Source organism: Phascolarctos cinereus, unplaced genomic scaffold (assembly GCF_003287225.1).
Source record: "Phascolarctos cinereus isolate Bilbo 61053 unplaced genomic scaffold, phaCin_HiC Scaffold_726;HRSCAF=1367, whole genome shotgun sequence".
Lineage (NCBI taxonomy): Eukaryota > Metazoa > Chordata > Mammalia > Diprotodontia > Phascolarctidae > Phascolarctos > Phascolarctos cinereus.
The window spans coordinates 112,274,030-112,291,933 of NW_027556098.1; the positions used below are offsets into that span (position 1 = coordinate 112,274,030).

At 37.4% G+C, this 17,904-nt stretch overlaps 1 protein-coding gene across 1 annotated transcript in view; it reads right to left on the minus strand.

Annotated features, from left to right (window-relative positions):
• HGD (homogentisate 1,2-dioxygenase) overlaps positions 1 to 17,904 on the minus strand; it is a 95,519-nt gene that overhangs the window by 16,718 nt on the left and 60,897 nt on the right. The window contains exons 10-11 of the mRNA XM_020985893.2: positions 12,108 to 12,232; positions 1,191 to 1,295 (exon numbers count right to left, since the gene is read on the minus strand). Coding sequence (XP_020841552.1) covers positions 1,191 to 1,295; positions 12,108 to 12,232 — 230 coding nt within the window. The remainder of the gene's footprint in view (positions 1 to 1,190; positions 1,296 to 12,107; positions 12,233 to 17,904) is intronic.

The window sequence follows — 17,904 nt, forward strand, 5'->3', positions numbered from 1 at the left end:
TTAGCGGTAGAGCCTCAGTTGAAACATTGATCCTTAGACTTGAAATCTAGTATTCTTTCCACTAGATATGGGAAACCCATTAAATAGGAAAAAGTAGTGAGACTCAAAGTCTACCCAGCTTGTTAGGGATACTCTTTTTAAAGGCTGCTATATTTATTCTTTTCTCCCTTGGCATTTTTTAAAGGTTGTTATTTCTCAGACTGGTGCTTGGGTATCACAAAGATAACTGAATTAGCCCAAAGCAATTCTTCTATCTGCCCTCCTTCCTTCTGCTTTAGTTATCTCTCTGTATTGTAGATTAAGTTAATCTAATATGAACTAGGCAACAAATCTCATTACCTCAATGGCTGGGAACTTTCCTAACCCTTTGTACTTCTCAGATACTATGTTTTCTTAGTATTATGGTTATCTGAGTCTTTCCCCTGATATTAGACTGTAAGCTCAGCGAGGGTAAAAATTAAATCTAATTTCTTTTCTGTATCCCTCCAGTGTCTAATGTAGTATTGATAGATTCACTATAGGAGCTTAATAAATGTTTATAGAAGAAAGGAAGAAGGGAGGGAGGGAGAGTGGAAGGAAGGAAGGAAGAAAGGAAGGAAGGAAGGAAGGAAGGAAGGAAGGAAGGAAGGAAGGAAGGAAGGAAGGAAGAAAGGAAGGAAGGAAGGAAGAAAGGATTATGGAGATGTAGCCTTGTGTTTGCTACCCTGGAGATCTATGGCACTGAACAATTTCAATTCAACAAGTATTTATTATGTTTACTGTATAAGCCATGTGCTTGGTACTGTTGATATAAAGACAAAAACAACAACAACAACAAATCTCTGCCTTGAAAATGTTTATATTATGGACTCTAGATCATTGGAGCCAGAAAGAAACTTAGAGATCATTGAGTCCAACTCCCTCACTTTATAGATCATAAAAGTGGTCCAAAGAAGTGCAACATTTTGTTTTTTTCAGTTTGGTGAGATTTTGACCTTATTTTTGTGAAATACACCCCAAAGTCCATGTTCTAGAATTTTCTTTGGAACTTACCATTAATCCAAGTGTTAAATTCTGTGGACAACTTATACTGCAGCTAAAACCACTCACGTTCTTTTGCATTGCAAGAGGATATCCAGACCAAATTATTTTCCTCCCAAAAGGAAAGCATCCTTTCCACTCCCAGAGATGTCTTCCACTTTAGGACCTACCGCGTGGTCAAAGGCAACACTGTTGATGACCATAAAGTTCTCCAGATTGTATTTGTAGGGAGTGTAGTTTCCATGCCATGCAACGACATTGAATGGAGAAACATCCTGTTCAGTAAGAAAACAGAGATTTAGCAACATCTGTCGGTCATGCAGCTAGAGGAAAGCATAGGCATCATATCCTATTCTGTAGCCTGCCTGCCTTCTTGCTTACCTTCCTTCCTTGTTCCCTTCTTCCTTTTCTCTTCCCTTTATCTCTCTCCCTCTTTCTCCTATTTGTACTTTGTTTCAGGAACTGAATTACAATTATTATCAATAATAAATTTATACGTTTAAACAAAATATTAGCAAGTAGATTACAGCAACTTATTACAAGAATAATAACTATGACCGGGTAGGATTTATACCAGGAATGCAGGGTTGGTTCAATATTAGGAAAACTATCAGCATCATTGAGCATATCAACAACAAAACCAACAGAAACCACATGATCATCTCAATAGATGCAGAAAAAGCTTTTGACAAAATACAACACCCATTCCTATTAAAAACACTAGAAAGCATAGGTATAAATGGAATCTTCCTTAAAATAATAAATAGCATCTATCTAAAACCTTCAGCAAGCATTATATGTAATGGGGACAGGCTAGAAGCATTTCCAATAAGATCGGGGGTGAAACAAGGATGTCCATTATCACCACTGTTATTCAATATTGTACTGGAAACCTTAGCTTTAGCAATAAGAGAAGAAAAAGAAATTGAAGACATTAGAATAGGCAAAGAAGAAACAAAGCTGTCACTCTTTGCAGATGACATGATGATATACTTAGAGAATCCTAGAGAATCAAGTAAAAAACTACTTGAAATAATAATAAATTTATATGATACTTCATGGTTTATAAAATATCTTGCATACATTGTCTATTTTTATTCACATAAACTTGTAAGGTTAGTACTAGTATTATCCCCATCTTATAAATGAGGAAATTGAGACTCAGAAAAATTAGTTAATTTACCACAGGGCCACACAACAAATAAGTGCCTGAAGCAAGATTTTAACCCAGGTCTTTCTGATACCACGTCTAGCACAAAGGATAAGGAAGCTCCAGCTTAACACTAACAATGACTTGAACATGAAAAAATGGCATAAACACATCAAGATACATTTGATCAAATAAGTAGATGTAATGAGGACAAGGTATTTTAAAATGGAAAGCTCAAGTAGTGCTCTCCAAAATTCTTTACATTTTGGATAGATTTTTGCAATCTACCCAACGAGGATCTAAGGGGGGGGGTATGGAAGAAACATGGACACTCTTTTTAAAAAAAATTATTTGGTATGAGAGATGGTTTGATGGGGAAGGGGATATATTGGAAAATGAAGGTGACATAAAAATAAAAAAGTTATTAATCATTTTTAAAGGAAAGGCATGGACAAGAATTATATGTGATGAGATGGCATAGATGAGTTGAAGTCTGTACTAGTAGAGGGTGTAACTACACCTAGGAGAACATGGATCTGTTGAAATATAAAAACAAAAAACAAAAACTTGGTTTAGGGAAAATCTTATCATCCTTATCTCTTCTTCTATCCACTCATTTCCTTATCTATCTACTCTTTCCAATTCAACTTTTTTTCTCCTAAAATAATCTATATTATTGAGTGATGGAGAAGCACCTGACTATACCCCTCCTTTTAGGTATCATTTGACTCTGGTTACTAAGTAGCAGGACCTAGCTTACTGCCTCTGGTTGAATCCCAGAATTTTGTGTTTCCCATTTTCTCCTTTTCTCCCAGAACTCTCTAACATGCAGCCATTGACAAAGGGTTGGAAAGGACTTCAGAGTCCATCTAATACAACCCTTCATTTTGTAGATAAGGAAACTGAGACCCAAAAAGGATAAGTGACTTGTGACTTAGGCAAGGATTCAAATTCAGGTCCTGTGATGCCAAGCTTTGTGCTCTAGATTGCCCTAAGCTGTTTCATATACTCTTTCTTTGGACTCATAAAAGTTATTGAGTGACCTTAGGTTCCCTAGCTGGAGACAGTCTCCTCTGGTGGTGAAATATCCTGAATGATGGCCAATTCTGGGACCAAGAATCCTCTGGGCTGTGAGATTCAAAAGGATGATTGGGATTTAATAAACTTCAGTCATGTGATAGGTGTTCAATTTTTTAAAAAAATCTACCATCCTATTTACTTACCAGGAAGCCAAGTTTCCTTACTTGGCTGAGTGTTTCCACCTCTGTGTGCTCAATAATGCTAAAATAGCCTGGGGCATCTATGATGGTACTCAGTAACTTGAATGCCGGACCATAGAGTTTGAGGACACACCCAAACTGTTTGGGCCAATGGCTTTAGTTGTGGTGTTAGCCAGACATGCCTTTGGGATTCAGATTATAGACTCACTGCCCTAGGTCTTACCAGAGGTCTCATGAAATTAAGTTACAGATCCTTCATCAGTCATAAATTAGTAAATATTTACCAAATGCCTACTTTATGTTCAGCACTGTGCTAGGCACCGGGGATGCAAAGACAAAGTGAACAGATGATGCCACCTCTGTTTGAACCAACTTCTAAACTCTTGTTTAGGAACAGCCTTTCAGATCTTTCAACACATTCTTTTGAATATCAGAATGATGTCATATTTTTGTTTTTCCAAGATAGATTTGATTTTTGGCAACAGCCCAAAGTCCATTCAGAGCTAAATCTGATGAATGGAATAGCTAATCATATTTGATTTTAAAAAATGAGGTGTGACTAAAATACATCAGCATTTTACACATTGTTTGCATTTCAGTTACAGAAGACAGATGATAAAACACCCCTTTTGGTAGAGACACGACATCTATAGGTGCCAGGAGATGCTACGTTGGTTTGTTTTGATTTGTTATTAATGAAAGTTATATGATGGTAGAGGAAAAGCCCAAGTATAAAAAAACAAAAACATCAATAAAACATTTTGAAGTGAATTGTTACCTCCCCAAAATGAGATGTGGCATAGAAATTATGAAACTGATTTTTCTTACATGGTTTACAAATGGATTCTGAAGGAAAGTTCCAAAGAGGCATTTCAAAAATGTCCTATATTATGGCAGTCTCATTGGAATCCATATATCATCTTCCAAGATGACTTATTTGAAGAAGATAATTCTTAATATCCTCTAGTAGGATAGGTGGTGCAGTGGATAGAGTACAAGGCCTGGAGTCAGGAAGACTTATCTTCCTGAGTTCAAATCTGGCCTCAGACACTTACTAGCTGTGTGACCCTGGGCAAGTCACTTAACCCTGTTTGCCTCAGTTTCATCATCTATAAAATGATCTGGAGAAGGAAATGAATGGCAAACCAGTCCAGTATCCTTGCCAAGAAAACCCCAAATGGCGTTCACAAAAAGCGGGATACAATGGAGCAATAAATTCTTATTTGGATGTAAACTTATGCATTCTGTGATGCTGGTTAAATAACAAGTCATCACCTAGTTATGGTTTGTTTAGTACTCCATCACCCATGATTTAAAGAGTTAAATTTCATGGAACAGACTATGAATTTTATATACATTGAGAGAAGGAAGAAAACAATGAAGACAGGATGTTTGATGAAGGAAGTTGGACTGGGAAGGACAGTTTGTTAAGATATACAAGGGAAGGAGAAGCTAGGTGGTGCAGTGGATAGAGCTATGGCCTTGGAGTCAGGAGGACCTGAGTTCAAATCTGACCTTAGATACTTGACATTTACTAGCTGTGTGACCCTGGGCAAGTCACCTAACGCCAATGGCCTCACCAAAAAGCAAAACATATATACATATATGTATATACATATATGTATATATATATATATGTATATGTACACACACACACATACACTTATAGATACATATATATGTGGAAAAGGACTGTATTTTAGGCAGAGAAAAACAGCAAAGATAAAGTAATGAGCAAAGGTCATTCAACATATGGTGGATAGTGGTGTTATCACAATCATGGCAGAGAAGCAGTTTGAGCTGTGGAAACAAGAAGTTACTAGTTACACTCAACAGCCCTAACAAAGGCATTAGCATCTCTCCTATGTCAAATGCATTTGTTATTTATTCTCTTTATCTATTCTTTGTAAAGGCATCTTCTCTGTCTTTAGGCATAGATAAAACCAGGGGTAGTCTAAGCCTCTGGTGTTTCTAAATTGGCTCTCATACTGTGGACCTTGAATTGATTGTATTGGAAGGAGGGAGAGAAAAAAGAGCCAGGTAAAGCTTCTCGGTGGCAAGATATTGAGGATCTGAGGAGCCTTCTTACCTGGCTCACTTTTCCTGTGTATTTTTGTGTTCCTCTAGGTTGTAGGGGTCTCTCTGAGAAAGTCTTTTTCATCAGGCTATGCTGATAGTTACAGTGAAGTCTTAGGCACAGAATATAAAAAAGAGCTATATAATAATGACTCTTGTGTTACAATGGAGCTCTTGCATATGCAAAGAAGCTTGGAGAAGAAATTTCATATATACGTATATACACATAATAATCTTAGAATATTCTAATTCAAATCAATTAAACAAGCATTTATTAAATACCTATTATATTCAAGGCACTATGCTATAATTAAAGGGTTGCCACAGACTCTTTTAAGATTTGAAGGGGAATCTAAGTAAATATGGTACTAGGTCTGGACTCAGGAGGACTTGAGGTCAAATCTGCCTCAGACATTTCCTAGTCTCATCTGTAAAATGGGGATAATTTTAGCAGCTACCTCCCAGAGTTACTGTGACGATCAAATGAGATGATTGTAAAGGGCTTAGCACAGTTTCTGGCACATAGTAAGAGCCATATAAATGTTAGCTATTACTATTATTGTGAAGACCTCGATGGGCCATGTAAGTCATTACTGACGAAGAATCTTCTCTCATAGCATCATCAATAAGTATAGTTATCCCTACCACATCGTGGGGGTTAGGGGCTCATTCCACTATCTAGAAAATCCACATAAATTTTTTTGGCCCTCCTTTCATACCAGAGATGAAGTCTGAATTTTTTCTTTTTTGTTTATGGGGTGTTTACAGTACCTTTTTGTAAAATTTGGATTAAGTATTTGGTCATAGGCTATATGTAGATCAACGTTAAGTAAAAATACATTTTCTGTGTCATCAGCTGGCCTTTACATGTCATCTGCAGCTTTGACAAAACTCCCCCAAAATTCCCATTTAATTTCTTATGCTGACCCAGGATATATCAAAACTGTGATGGGGGAAATCATGATGCAGGAAGCATAGCTGTAGTCATCCATCCACTACTTAATGACCTCCAGAGGTGAAGAGCCTGCTACTACTCTATCTCACTTTTCAACACTTCTAATTATTAGTAAAATTTCCCGCTTACATTCATCTTAGATCTACCTCAATTCAAACCTCTACCCATTGTCCCTGGTTTTGTTTCCAGTGCTTCAAATTTAAATCTTCACAGGAGACCTAAATCTTTTTTTTTTTTAAGAAGCCTATAAGCAAAGCTTCTTCAAAAGTATTCCCTATGCTGTCTCCTGCAAATAGAAAAAAAAATCGCTTAAATGTCAGGAATGTTTACCCAGAGACGATCGTTCAGGGCTTTGGTGCCAAGAAGAAGCATTTATTGTCTGAAGGAGTCTCTTGAGAAGGGAGGCCTAGGTAGCTAGAATTGCTTCAATTTGGGGAAAGAACCAGGCATAGCCAGGCATGAAAGGAAGTGAGATAGCATCAAAAGAGCACCAAATTTGGAAACACAAGCCTTGGGTACCAAGGTCTTGAAACAGCTGTGTGGCCCTGGGCAAGTTTTCAGACTTTTTCTGCTTGGCTACAGAGGGCAGAATTAATGCCAAATGGGTAGATAGATATTACAGAGGTCAATTCTAGCTCAGTATAAGGGGAATTTCCTTATTAGAGCTGTCCAAACAAAGGAATGGACTGCTTTGAGGAGTAGAATTTACTACAGATCTTCTGGCAGAGGATTGCGTGGCCCCTCATGGAGACATTAGAGACAGGATTCATGATTTAGGAAGGGATTGAATTAGATGACCCCTGACATCCTGTTCTGCTCATCTGTGATTTTAAGGCAATTCAATTAGACAATAAGGGGAGGTCATTGGTAATTTTTGAAAATTCCACTTTCGTAGTTATTAGAGTTAGGAAGCATGTGCATGGGGCTAGGAGAGAATGGATAATGAGAGAATTAAGGTATTTATTCCAGAAGTTTAGTGGTAAAAGGAAATGCAGAACTGGGAAAATAGCAAGAAGCAAAGCATTGCGTCAAGGAATGCTGTGGTTTTTTAATTGTGATGGGAGGATGGTTGTCTCTGCGTGCTTGAAGGAGATGTAGATAGGGAAACATAAAGGATGCTGCGGAGGAGGTTGGGGGAGGGGGTTAGTAGGAACACAGTCACTCTGAGTGGGGAAGGGATATTATCTGGAGGCCAGGTAGAGTGCTAGTTTTGGAGAGGAGATGCACCCTCCTCTGAGTCCAAAGATGAGGGTGTAGTTGTAGTGACAGAGATACAGACACAGGTAAATTCGGGAGCTCTTACAGGATGGCCTCAGGCTTAGTGAATTGGGCAACAAGGCCATCTGTTGAGAGATGGAGTGGGGACTGGGGCTGATGAGGTAAGAAGTTCTGGAACAACCCAGCATCCTCCCAAGGTCCTGAGATTGCAGAGTCGTCCTAAATCATGGCCTTCTAGAGCAATGCTGTGGTCTAGAAGAATGGGGGTCTGAGGTGCCTTTAATGGCAGCTCTGGGCCTCTTATGTCACTGTTTCAGGAAGAAGCAGCAATCTTCTTTTGGTGGTACCCACAGAATCAGAGAATGTTAAGATAGCAAAGCTAGATGAGACCTCAGAAGTCATCTAATGCCTCATTTAGAGGCAGCTCAGAAGTGCAGCAGATAGAGTGCTGGGCCTGGAGTCAGGAAGCCCTGAGTTCAAATTTGGCTTTAGACCCTTACTATCTATGTAATCCTGGCTAAGTCACTTAAACTGTGTGCCTCAGTTTCCTCAATTGTAATGAGTATAGTAACATCTACCTCCCAGGGATGTTGTGAAGGTCAAATGAGATAATTGTCCCCTGGCAAATAGTAGGCACTTAATAAATCCTGTTGGTCCATACATGGGGAAAGTAAGGCCCATAAAGGTAAAATGGCTTGTCCAAGGCCTCAGTTATTCCTTGGCATCTGAGACCCAAGTCTTGGTCTTCTGACTCCATATCCTGTGTCCTTTCCTCCATACTACTACTACTATGTTAAAGCAGAGAGCCAGAGTGGTTTCCAAAGAGAATAACCAAGAATCCGAGGAGATAACCTAGAGGTGGAGAGAAAAGACTGAAAGTTTCTCTATGTTCAAGGACCACCTCTGCCTCCTATTACCCTTGTTACCTTGAGTTAACTTCTCTGGCCTTTAGTGTCTGTAGATTAAAGGGGTTGGACCACATGACCTCTGAGGTCCCTTCTAGCTATAGACCTATGATCTTCATGGGAAGCTAGGTAGCACAGTAGATAGAGCACTGGGCTTGGAACCCAGAAGACTCATCTTCTTGAGTTCAAATCTGGCCTCAGACACTTACTAGCTGGGTGACCCTGGGCAAGTCACTTACTCTTGTTTACCTCAGTTTCCTCATCTGTAAAATGAGCTGGAGAAGGAAATGGCAAATCACTTTAGTATCTTTGCCAAGAAAGCCCCAAATGGGGTCACCAAGAGTCAGACACAATTGAAATGACTCAATCAACATAGCCATTTAGTCTTAAAACTTCAGAATTCTCTTCTCCCATACTCTCTACATCTAATCACTTGTCAAGTGCTTTCAGGACTTTCAGAAGAGATTCCCTCACCTCTTACCTCCATTGCTTAAAATCTCTCCCAATCTTCAATGCTCAACTAAGCCTTCCTCCATGAAGCCTTCCTTGATTCTTCCCAACTGAAAGTAAGCTTTTCTTCCACAAATTCCTCAGAGCAAACTCCTTTTTTGATCTTATCACATTCCGCATTGCATCACAGTTATTTGTATGTATCTCGGTCCCCCTACTAGATTTTAAGCTTCTTAAGGTCATTGTTTTAAGTTTTATTTCATTTTTGTACTGCCCCTGCCTTACTACTATGTAGCACAGTGCTTGGAACTTGGTATACAGCTAAAGAATGTTGACTTTGATTCAAGAAGAGATGGTGAATCCTACCAGTCATGGCAGTGATGGTAAGCCTACCTCAGACTGGAAACACTGAGTGGTTACACAACTTTAAGGTTTACAAAGGACTTTTCTTGTAACAGCCTTTCAAGGGATATGGCTCAAGTATAATAATCTCCATTTTACAAAGAGAGGACCGTGAGGTTCAGAGAGATTGTGATTTACCTATGGTCACACAGTTAGTGTTAGAATCAAGACTTAAATTCAGGTCTCCTGAAACAAGTCCAATGGTCTTCCTACTACAACATGCTGTCATTTTCCCCCCAGTATCCATTTTCTATCATTCAGCCTAGTTAGGGTTGAAGCAAGGGAAAGTCACCAGGGGATGGATGGCCTCATAAGTTGTATTTCAGTCAAGCATGCCTTATTTGGACCTTCCTTAAAGGTAGGGGCTGGATTTTATACTCTGTAAATTCTCTCTCTCTCTCTCTTCCTCTTCCTCCTCCTCCTTCTCTCTACCTCTATCTCACTCTGCCTCTGCCTCCATATCTCTTTCTGTCTCTCTGTCTCTTTGCCTCTCTCTCTCCACCTCTCTATGTGTCTCTCTCTTTCTGTGTGAGTCTCTCTCTGTCTCCATCTCTCTGTCTTTATCTCTCTGTCTTATTCTACCTCCCTCCCTTCCTCCTCCTTTCCTTCTATTTCTATCTCTCACAGGCAGTTTTAATTTCTAAATTAAAAATTGCTTTCGAAAATCTCTAACCCTGTGTCTGCTGAACTAAGAATAAAACTGATTTTCACCAAATCACTCAGGATAGGATAGTTCACCTCTAGAGACCGGATGGACTGGTGGCAATGGAATTGATCTGGGGTTGATACGGTAAGAGGAGAGCCAGTGGAAGCTAGATACATTGCACCCTTTCTGCCTGAGTTTTTTTCTTACAAGGAACAGTTTACCTCTACAGCTCAGGGTTCTACATTGTGAGAAACACATAGGGCATCTAGGTGTCGTCTGTAAAATGTTCAGGTGTCAACTCAGGATATATATCAGAAACACTGTGGTAGAGTGAGTTTAATGGCCTTGCTCTCAGAACTCCTGACTTTGACTCCTGACCACATCACTCACTCACTGAGACATTTTAGGTAAGTCACTTACTTGTCTGAGCTTCAGTTTCCTTATCTGTAAAATGGGGATAATATTTATGCTGCCTGTCTTGCAGGTTTGTTGTAAGATCAAGTAAACCAATGCCTTTTATAAACTTAAAACTTTTTTGTAAACTTGTTTTTGTAAATATTTGCTGTGCAAATGCGAGTGGCTTTGAATCTTGCCTCACCCTTATACTAGTTATATAACAAGTCCCTTAAACTGTCAGAGCCTCAGTTTCCTCATATGTAAAATGGGGATAATATTTGCACTACCTACTTTACAGAGTTATTGTGAAGAAAACTGGATACATAATACTTATGTTTATAGAGATAGAGATAGAGCTATAGGTATCTAGATTAGAGAGACAGAGATGTAGAAATATGATATAAATATAGACAGAGATAGAGATACAGCTATAGAGATATGATAGATATAGACATAGAAATCAATATAAAGAGAGACATAAAGAGATATGATAAAGAGACAGCTATCGATATATGGATTGAGAGATATAGAGATAGAGATATGATAGATATATAGAGAAATGGACATATAAAGATATGATAGATATCAGTATTAATATAGATAATGATATAGATGTAGATATCACTGGATTTGTTATTTCATCAGGATAGGAAACTTCTACCAGTGCAGTTCTGAACCTTTTTTGCATTTTATAATCTTAGGGAAATAGCAGGAGTCACTGAGAAAATAAGTGACTTGCCCAGGGTCACACAGTCAGTATGAGCAGATATAGGACTCAATCCAAGCCCTTCATGACAGCTTCCTAACCATTACACCACACTGCCTCTCAAAGTACAATTATGTAGATCAGAGTTGTCATTATCAAGCAATAATACTAAGTACCCACTATGTATCAGATACTATGCTGGGTGCCGGGTATACAAATACAGCATTGACAGTCCCTGCCCTCAGGAAGCTTATATTCTACATTATCTCAGTAGTTAATTGTAAAGTTCTGGTTTAGGTCTATCATTTCATTTATTTCAGAATCATTTTCCATCATCTGTCACTCCAGGAGAAGAGGTAATGGCAACATTAGCCTAGGTAAACTGTAATTAAGAAGATAAATGTGCTATTAAAAAGCATATTATCAACCCCAAATTTAAATATAAACTCTTTTAAAAGTATCCATTTTGTCTTATATGTGAGTCTCTCCTCTAACAATAGAGCTAGCCCACTAGCCCATAATTGACTGTTGGAGTATTTCACAAGCTAATTTAATTGTATCCAGGTTTTCTGAGCCACAGAATGATAGAACCATAGTGTTATGTGTGGGCTTTCACGATGTACCCTTAGGGTGATGCACCAGCATTTCAGAACAAGTGGTTCCATCAGGGGGCAGCTGCAGCTCTTTCTGTACAGCCTTCTCATCAGAGCCTAAGACCTGAGAGATAGTGCTTTGCCCAGCATCACAGGGGGAAGCAATAACAGAGCCCAGACAGGAAGCCAAATCTTCTGAGATCCTGGTGCTCTGTCCACTGTATCCTGCTGGGAAGATTTTTTTTTTAAATGTGGGGTTTTTTTGGTCATAAGTCTTAGTATCTCATCTATATGCCATGTCCCCTATTATGTTCACAGGTACTGAGAAAGCTAGAGTTTTCTTAGCTTCCTGGGGAGATAATATCATTACCTGTTTGGCAGCAAAAAGCTTGCCCTGGTACTTATTGATCACAGTGTAACCACCTGGAACCTGACGATCTTCATACCAGGCAACAGGTACTAAGAAATCTCTAGGGTTAGCCAGCCCGTTGGCACCTGAAATGGAAAGACACAAATGATCTTGTCAGTTACTTCTTAAATTCTGTCTAGGAGTTTTCATGAGCAGACAGGACACTTTAAAAATATTTTTAAGGGGCAGCTAGGTGGCGCAGTGGATGGAGCACCGGCCCTGGATTCAGGAGGACCTGAGTTCAAATCCAATCTCAGACATATAACACACTAGCTGTGTGATCCTGGGCAAGTCACTTAACCCCATTGCCTAGCCAAAAAAAAAAAATCATCTAATACATGTGCAGTTATGCAAAACACTTCCATAGTAGACATGTTGTGAAAAACTAACTCTATTTCCCTTAATCCTATCCTGCCCTCACATTTATTCTATTCTTTCTTTTGACCCTGTCTCTCCTCAGAAGTATTTGCTTCTGCTTACCCGCTTTCCCAGTCTGCCCTCCTCTCTATCACCCCCCTGCTCTCTTGTCCCCTTCTCCCCCTGTTTTCCTGTAGGGTAGGACAGATTTCCATACCTAATTGAATGTGTATGTTATTCCCTCCATAAGCTGAATCCTATGAGAATAAGATTCACTCATTCCCTCTCACCTTCCTCTGTTTTCCCTCCACTGTAAGAGCCGTTTCTTTTCTGTTTTTTTTTTGTGAGATAATTTACCCCATTCTACCTCTCCCTTTCTTCTTCTCCTAGTATAATCCTCTGTCATCCCTTAATTTTCTTCTCTAGATACGACCCTTTCATCTTCAACTCACCCTGTGCCCTCTGTCTGTCTGTCTATCTATCTATCTATCTATCTACATACATACATATAATTTTTTCCCTCCAACTACCCTATTTTTTAAAATAAGTTTTAGTGATATTTTCTATTTCTTACATCACCATAGTATCCATTTTCTTTCCCTTTCCCCTATCCAAAAGCCATCTCATATAACAACTAGTATTTTTTTTAGAGAGGAGACAAGGACAGCACCACTGACTGATATGTTGAAAATGTCTGAAAACATGTGTAATGTGCAACATCTGTGGATCTTCCCCCTCCATGAAGGGGTGGGTTGGGAATATTTGAGTCCCAATTGATCTTTATAATGCTGTTACATTTGTTTTTTATTTTTTTGGTGTATTATTGTTCTTTCCATTTATATGGTTATGGTTACTGTATTTTTGTATTCTTGGCTTTGCTTGCTTCACTCTGCATCAGTTCATATACATCTTCCCATGATTCTCTGTATTTATCATACATGTAATTTCTTATAGAACAGTAGATATAGATAGATAGATAGATATAGATGCACAGTAGTATTCCATTACATTCATTTACCACAATTTGCTTATCCATTCCCCAATTGATGGGCATCTACTTGGTTTCCAATTTTTAACTATCACAAAAAGTGCTACTATAAATATTTTGGAGGATATGGAAGATAAATATGGGGATTTTTTTTCTTCTTGACTAAGCCTGTCAATGGAATCTCTGGTTCAAAGGATATGAAATTTTAGTGACTTGTTGTACGAAATTCCAAATTGATTTCTAAAATGGTTGTACCACTTTACAACTCCACCAACAATGTACTAATGTATCTATCTTCCCACAACCCCTCCAGAATTGACTCTTGCCATTTTGGGGTCATTTTTGCCAATTTTCAGGGTTTGTGATAAAATCTCACGGTTGTTTTATTTCCATTTCTTTTATTACGTGTGATTTGGAGCATTTTTTTCATGTATTGTGAATACTTTGTAATTCTTCTTTTGAAGACTGTTCATATCCTTTGACCATTTATCTTTTTTTCAATTTTATTAATTTATTGATTTATCAACAATCACTTTCATGTGCTTTTGAGGTGAAAATTTTTCTCCCCACCCTCCCCAAGACGGCACACAATCTGATATAGGCTTTACATTTAAATTCCTATTAAACATATTTTCACATTAGTGAAGTTGTAAGTAAAAATTAAAACCAATAGGAGGAACCATCAGAAAGATGAAACAAAACTCAACAGAAGGTAAAAATAAGTGATAGTGATTCAAATTCCATAGCTCTTTCTTTGGATGTGGACAACATTTTCCATCACAAGGCCTCTGGAGATGTCTTAGATCCTTGTAATGCTGAGAAGGGTTCAGTTTCACAATATTAGTCATTGCATACTGTGGCTGTTATTGTGTACAATGTCCTCTTGGTTCTGCTCACTTCACTCAGCATCAGACCATATAGGTCTTTCCAGGTTTTTCTGAAGTCAGCCTGTTCATCATTTCTTATAGCACAACAGTATTCCATTACATTCATATACCACAACTTGCTCAGCCATTCCCCAACTGATGGGCATCCTCTCAATTTCCAATTCTTTGCCACCACAAAAAGAGCTGCTATGAATATTTTTGTCCATGTGGGTCCTTTTCCCATTTGTTTGATCTCTTTGGGATATAGCCCTAGAAGTGCTACTGCTGGATCAAAGGGTATGCACATTTTTGTAGCCCTTTGGGCATAGTTTCAAATTGTTCTCCACAATGGTTGGATCATTTCACAACTCCACCAACAATGTATTAGTGTTCCAATTTTCCCACATCTTCTCCAACATTTATCATTTTCCTGTTTTGTCATGTTGGCCAATCTGATAGGTGTGATGTGGTACCTCAGTGGTGTTTTGATTTGCATTTCTCTAATCAATAATGATTTAGAGCATTTTTTCATATGACTATAGATGGCTTTAATTTCTTCATCTGAGAACTGTCTGTTCATATCCTTTGACCATTTATCAATTGGGGAATGGCTTGTGTTCTTATAAATTTGTCTTAATTCTCTATATATTTTAGAAATGAGGCCTTTATCAGAGAGACTGGTTGTAAAAATTCTTTCCCAATTTTCTACCTTCCTTCTAATCTTAGTTGCATTGGCTTTGTTTGTGCAAAAACTTTTCAATTTAATGTAATCAAAATTATCCATTTTGCTTTTCATAATGTTCTCTATCTCCTGTTTGGTCATGAATTCTTCTGTTCTCCATAGATCTGATAGGTAAACTATTCCTTGTTCTCCCAGTTTACTTATGGTATCAGCCTTTATATCTAAGTCATGAACCCATTTTGACTTTATTTTGGTATATGGTGTGAGATTTGGGTCTATGCCTAGTTTCTGCCATACTCTTTTCCAGTTTTCCCAGCAGTTTTTTTCAAAGAGTGGGTTCTTATCCCAGAAGCTGGGGTCTTTGGGTTTATCAAATAATAGATTACTATAGTCATTGACTACTGTGTCTTGCATATTTAACCTATTCCACTGATCCACCTCCCTATTTCTTAGCCAGTACCAAGCAGTTTTGATGATTGCTGCTTTATAATACAATTTAAGATCTGGAATTGCTAGGCCACCTTCCCCTGCATTTCTTTTCATTAGTTCCTTTGATATTCTGGACCTTTTGTTTTTCCAAATGAATCTTGTTATTATTTTTCTAACTCAAAATAATTTTTGGTAGTTTGATTGGTATGGCACTGAATAAGTAAATTAGCTTAGGTAGGATTGTCATTTTTATTATATTAGCTCGGCCTACCCATGAGCAACTGATGTTTTTCCAATTATTTAGATCTGATTTTATTTGTGTGAAAAGTGTTTTGTAATTGTGTTCATAGAGTTCCTGGGTTTGTTTTGGAGGTAGACTCCTAAATATTTTATAATGTCTACAGTAAGTTTAAATGGGATTTCTCTTTCTATCTCTTGCTGTTGGGCTTTGTTGGTAATATATAGAAATGCTGATGATTTATGTGGGTTTATTTTATAGCCTGCAACTTTGCTAAAGTTGTTTATTATTTCAAGTAGTTTTTTACTTGATTCTCTAGGATTCTCTAAGTATATCATCATGTCATCTGCAAAGAGTGATAGCTTTGTTTCTTCTTTGCCTATTCTAATGCCTTCAATTTCTTTTTCTTCTCTTATTGCTAAAGCTAAGGTTTCCAGTACAATATTGAATAACAGTGGTGATAATGGACATCCTTGTTTCACCCCGATCTTATTGGAAATGCTTCTAGCCTGTCCCCATTACATATAATGCTTGCTGAAGGTTTTAGATAATGCTATTTATTATTTTAAGGAAGACTCCATTTATACCTATGCTTTCTAGTGTTTTTAATAGGAATGGGTGTTGTATTTTATCAAAAGCTTTTTCTGCATCTATTGAGATGATCATGTGGTTTCTGTTGGTTTTGTGTTGATATGCTCAATGATGCTGATAGTTTTCCTAATATTGAACCAACCCTGCATTCCTGGTATAAATCCTACCTGGTCATAGTGTATTATTCTTGTGATAAGTTGCTGCAATCTTTGCTAGTATTTTGTTTAAAATTTTTGCATCTATATTCATTAGAGAAATTGGTCTATAATTTTCTTTCTCTATTTTGACTCTTCCTGGTTTAGGTATCAACACCATATTTGTATCATAAAAAGAATTTGGTAAGACTCCTTCTTCACCTATTTTCCCAAATAGTCTATATAGTATTGGAATTAATTGTTCTTTAAATGTTTGATAGAATTCATGTAAATCCATCTGGCCCTGGAGATTTTTTCCTAGGGAGTTCATCAATGGCTTGTTCAATTTCTTTTTCTGAGATGGGGTTATTTAAGTATTTTACTTCCTCTTCGGTTAATCTGGGCAATTTATATTTTTGTAAATATGTATCCATTTCACTAAGATTGTCAAATTTGTTGGCATATAGTTGGGCAAAATAATTCCTAATTATTGTTTTAATTTCCTCTTCCTTGGTGGTAGCTTCCCTTTTCATTCTTGATACTAGTAATTTGGTTTTCTTCTTTCTTTTTTTTAATTAAATTAACCAAAGGCTTATCTATTTTATTGGTTTTTTCATAAAACCAGCTCTTAGTTTTATTTATTAGTTCAATAGTTTTCTTAATTTCAATTTTATTAATTTTTCCTTTGGTTTTCAATATTTCTAATTTGGTGTTTAGTTGAGGATTTTTAATTTGTTCTTTTTCTAGTTTTTTTAGTTGTATGCCCAATTCATTAATCTCCTCTTTTTCTATTTTATTTATGTAAGCATTTAGAGATATAAAACTTCCCCTAAGAACTGCTTTGCTGCATCCCATAGTTTTGGTATGTTGTCTCATTATTGTCATTCTCTTGAATGAAATTATTGATTGTTTCTATGATTTGTTGTTTGACCCAATCATTTTTTAGGATTAGATTATTTAGTTTCCAATTATTTTTTAGTCTATCTTTCCATGGCCCTTTATTACATATAATTTTTATTGCATCATGATCTGAAAAGGATGCATTTAATATTTCTGCCTTTCTGCATTGGATTGTGAGGTTTTTATGCCCTAGTACATGGTCAATTTTTGTGTATGTGCCATGTACTGCGAGAAAAAAGTATATTCCTTTCTATCCCCATTCAGTTTTCTCCAGAGGTCTATCATACCTAACTTTTCTAATGTTCTATTCACCTCCTTAACTTCTTTCTTGTTTATTTTGTGGTTAGACTTATCTAGTGCAGAGAGGGGAGGTTCAGGTCCCCCACTAGTATAGTTTTGCTGTCTATTTCTTCCTGTAACTCCCTGAACTTCTCTGTAAGAATTTGGATGCTATACCATTTGGTGCATATATATTTAGTAATGATATTACTTCATTGTCTATGGTGCCTTTTAGCAGGATGTAGTTTCCTTCCTTATCTCTTTTGATTAGATCTATTTTTGCTTTTGCTTTGT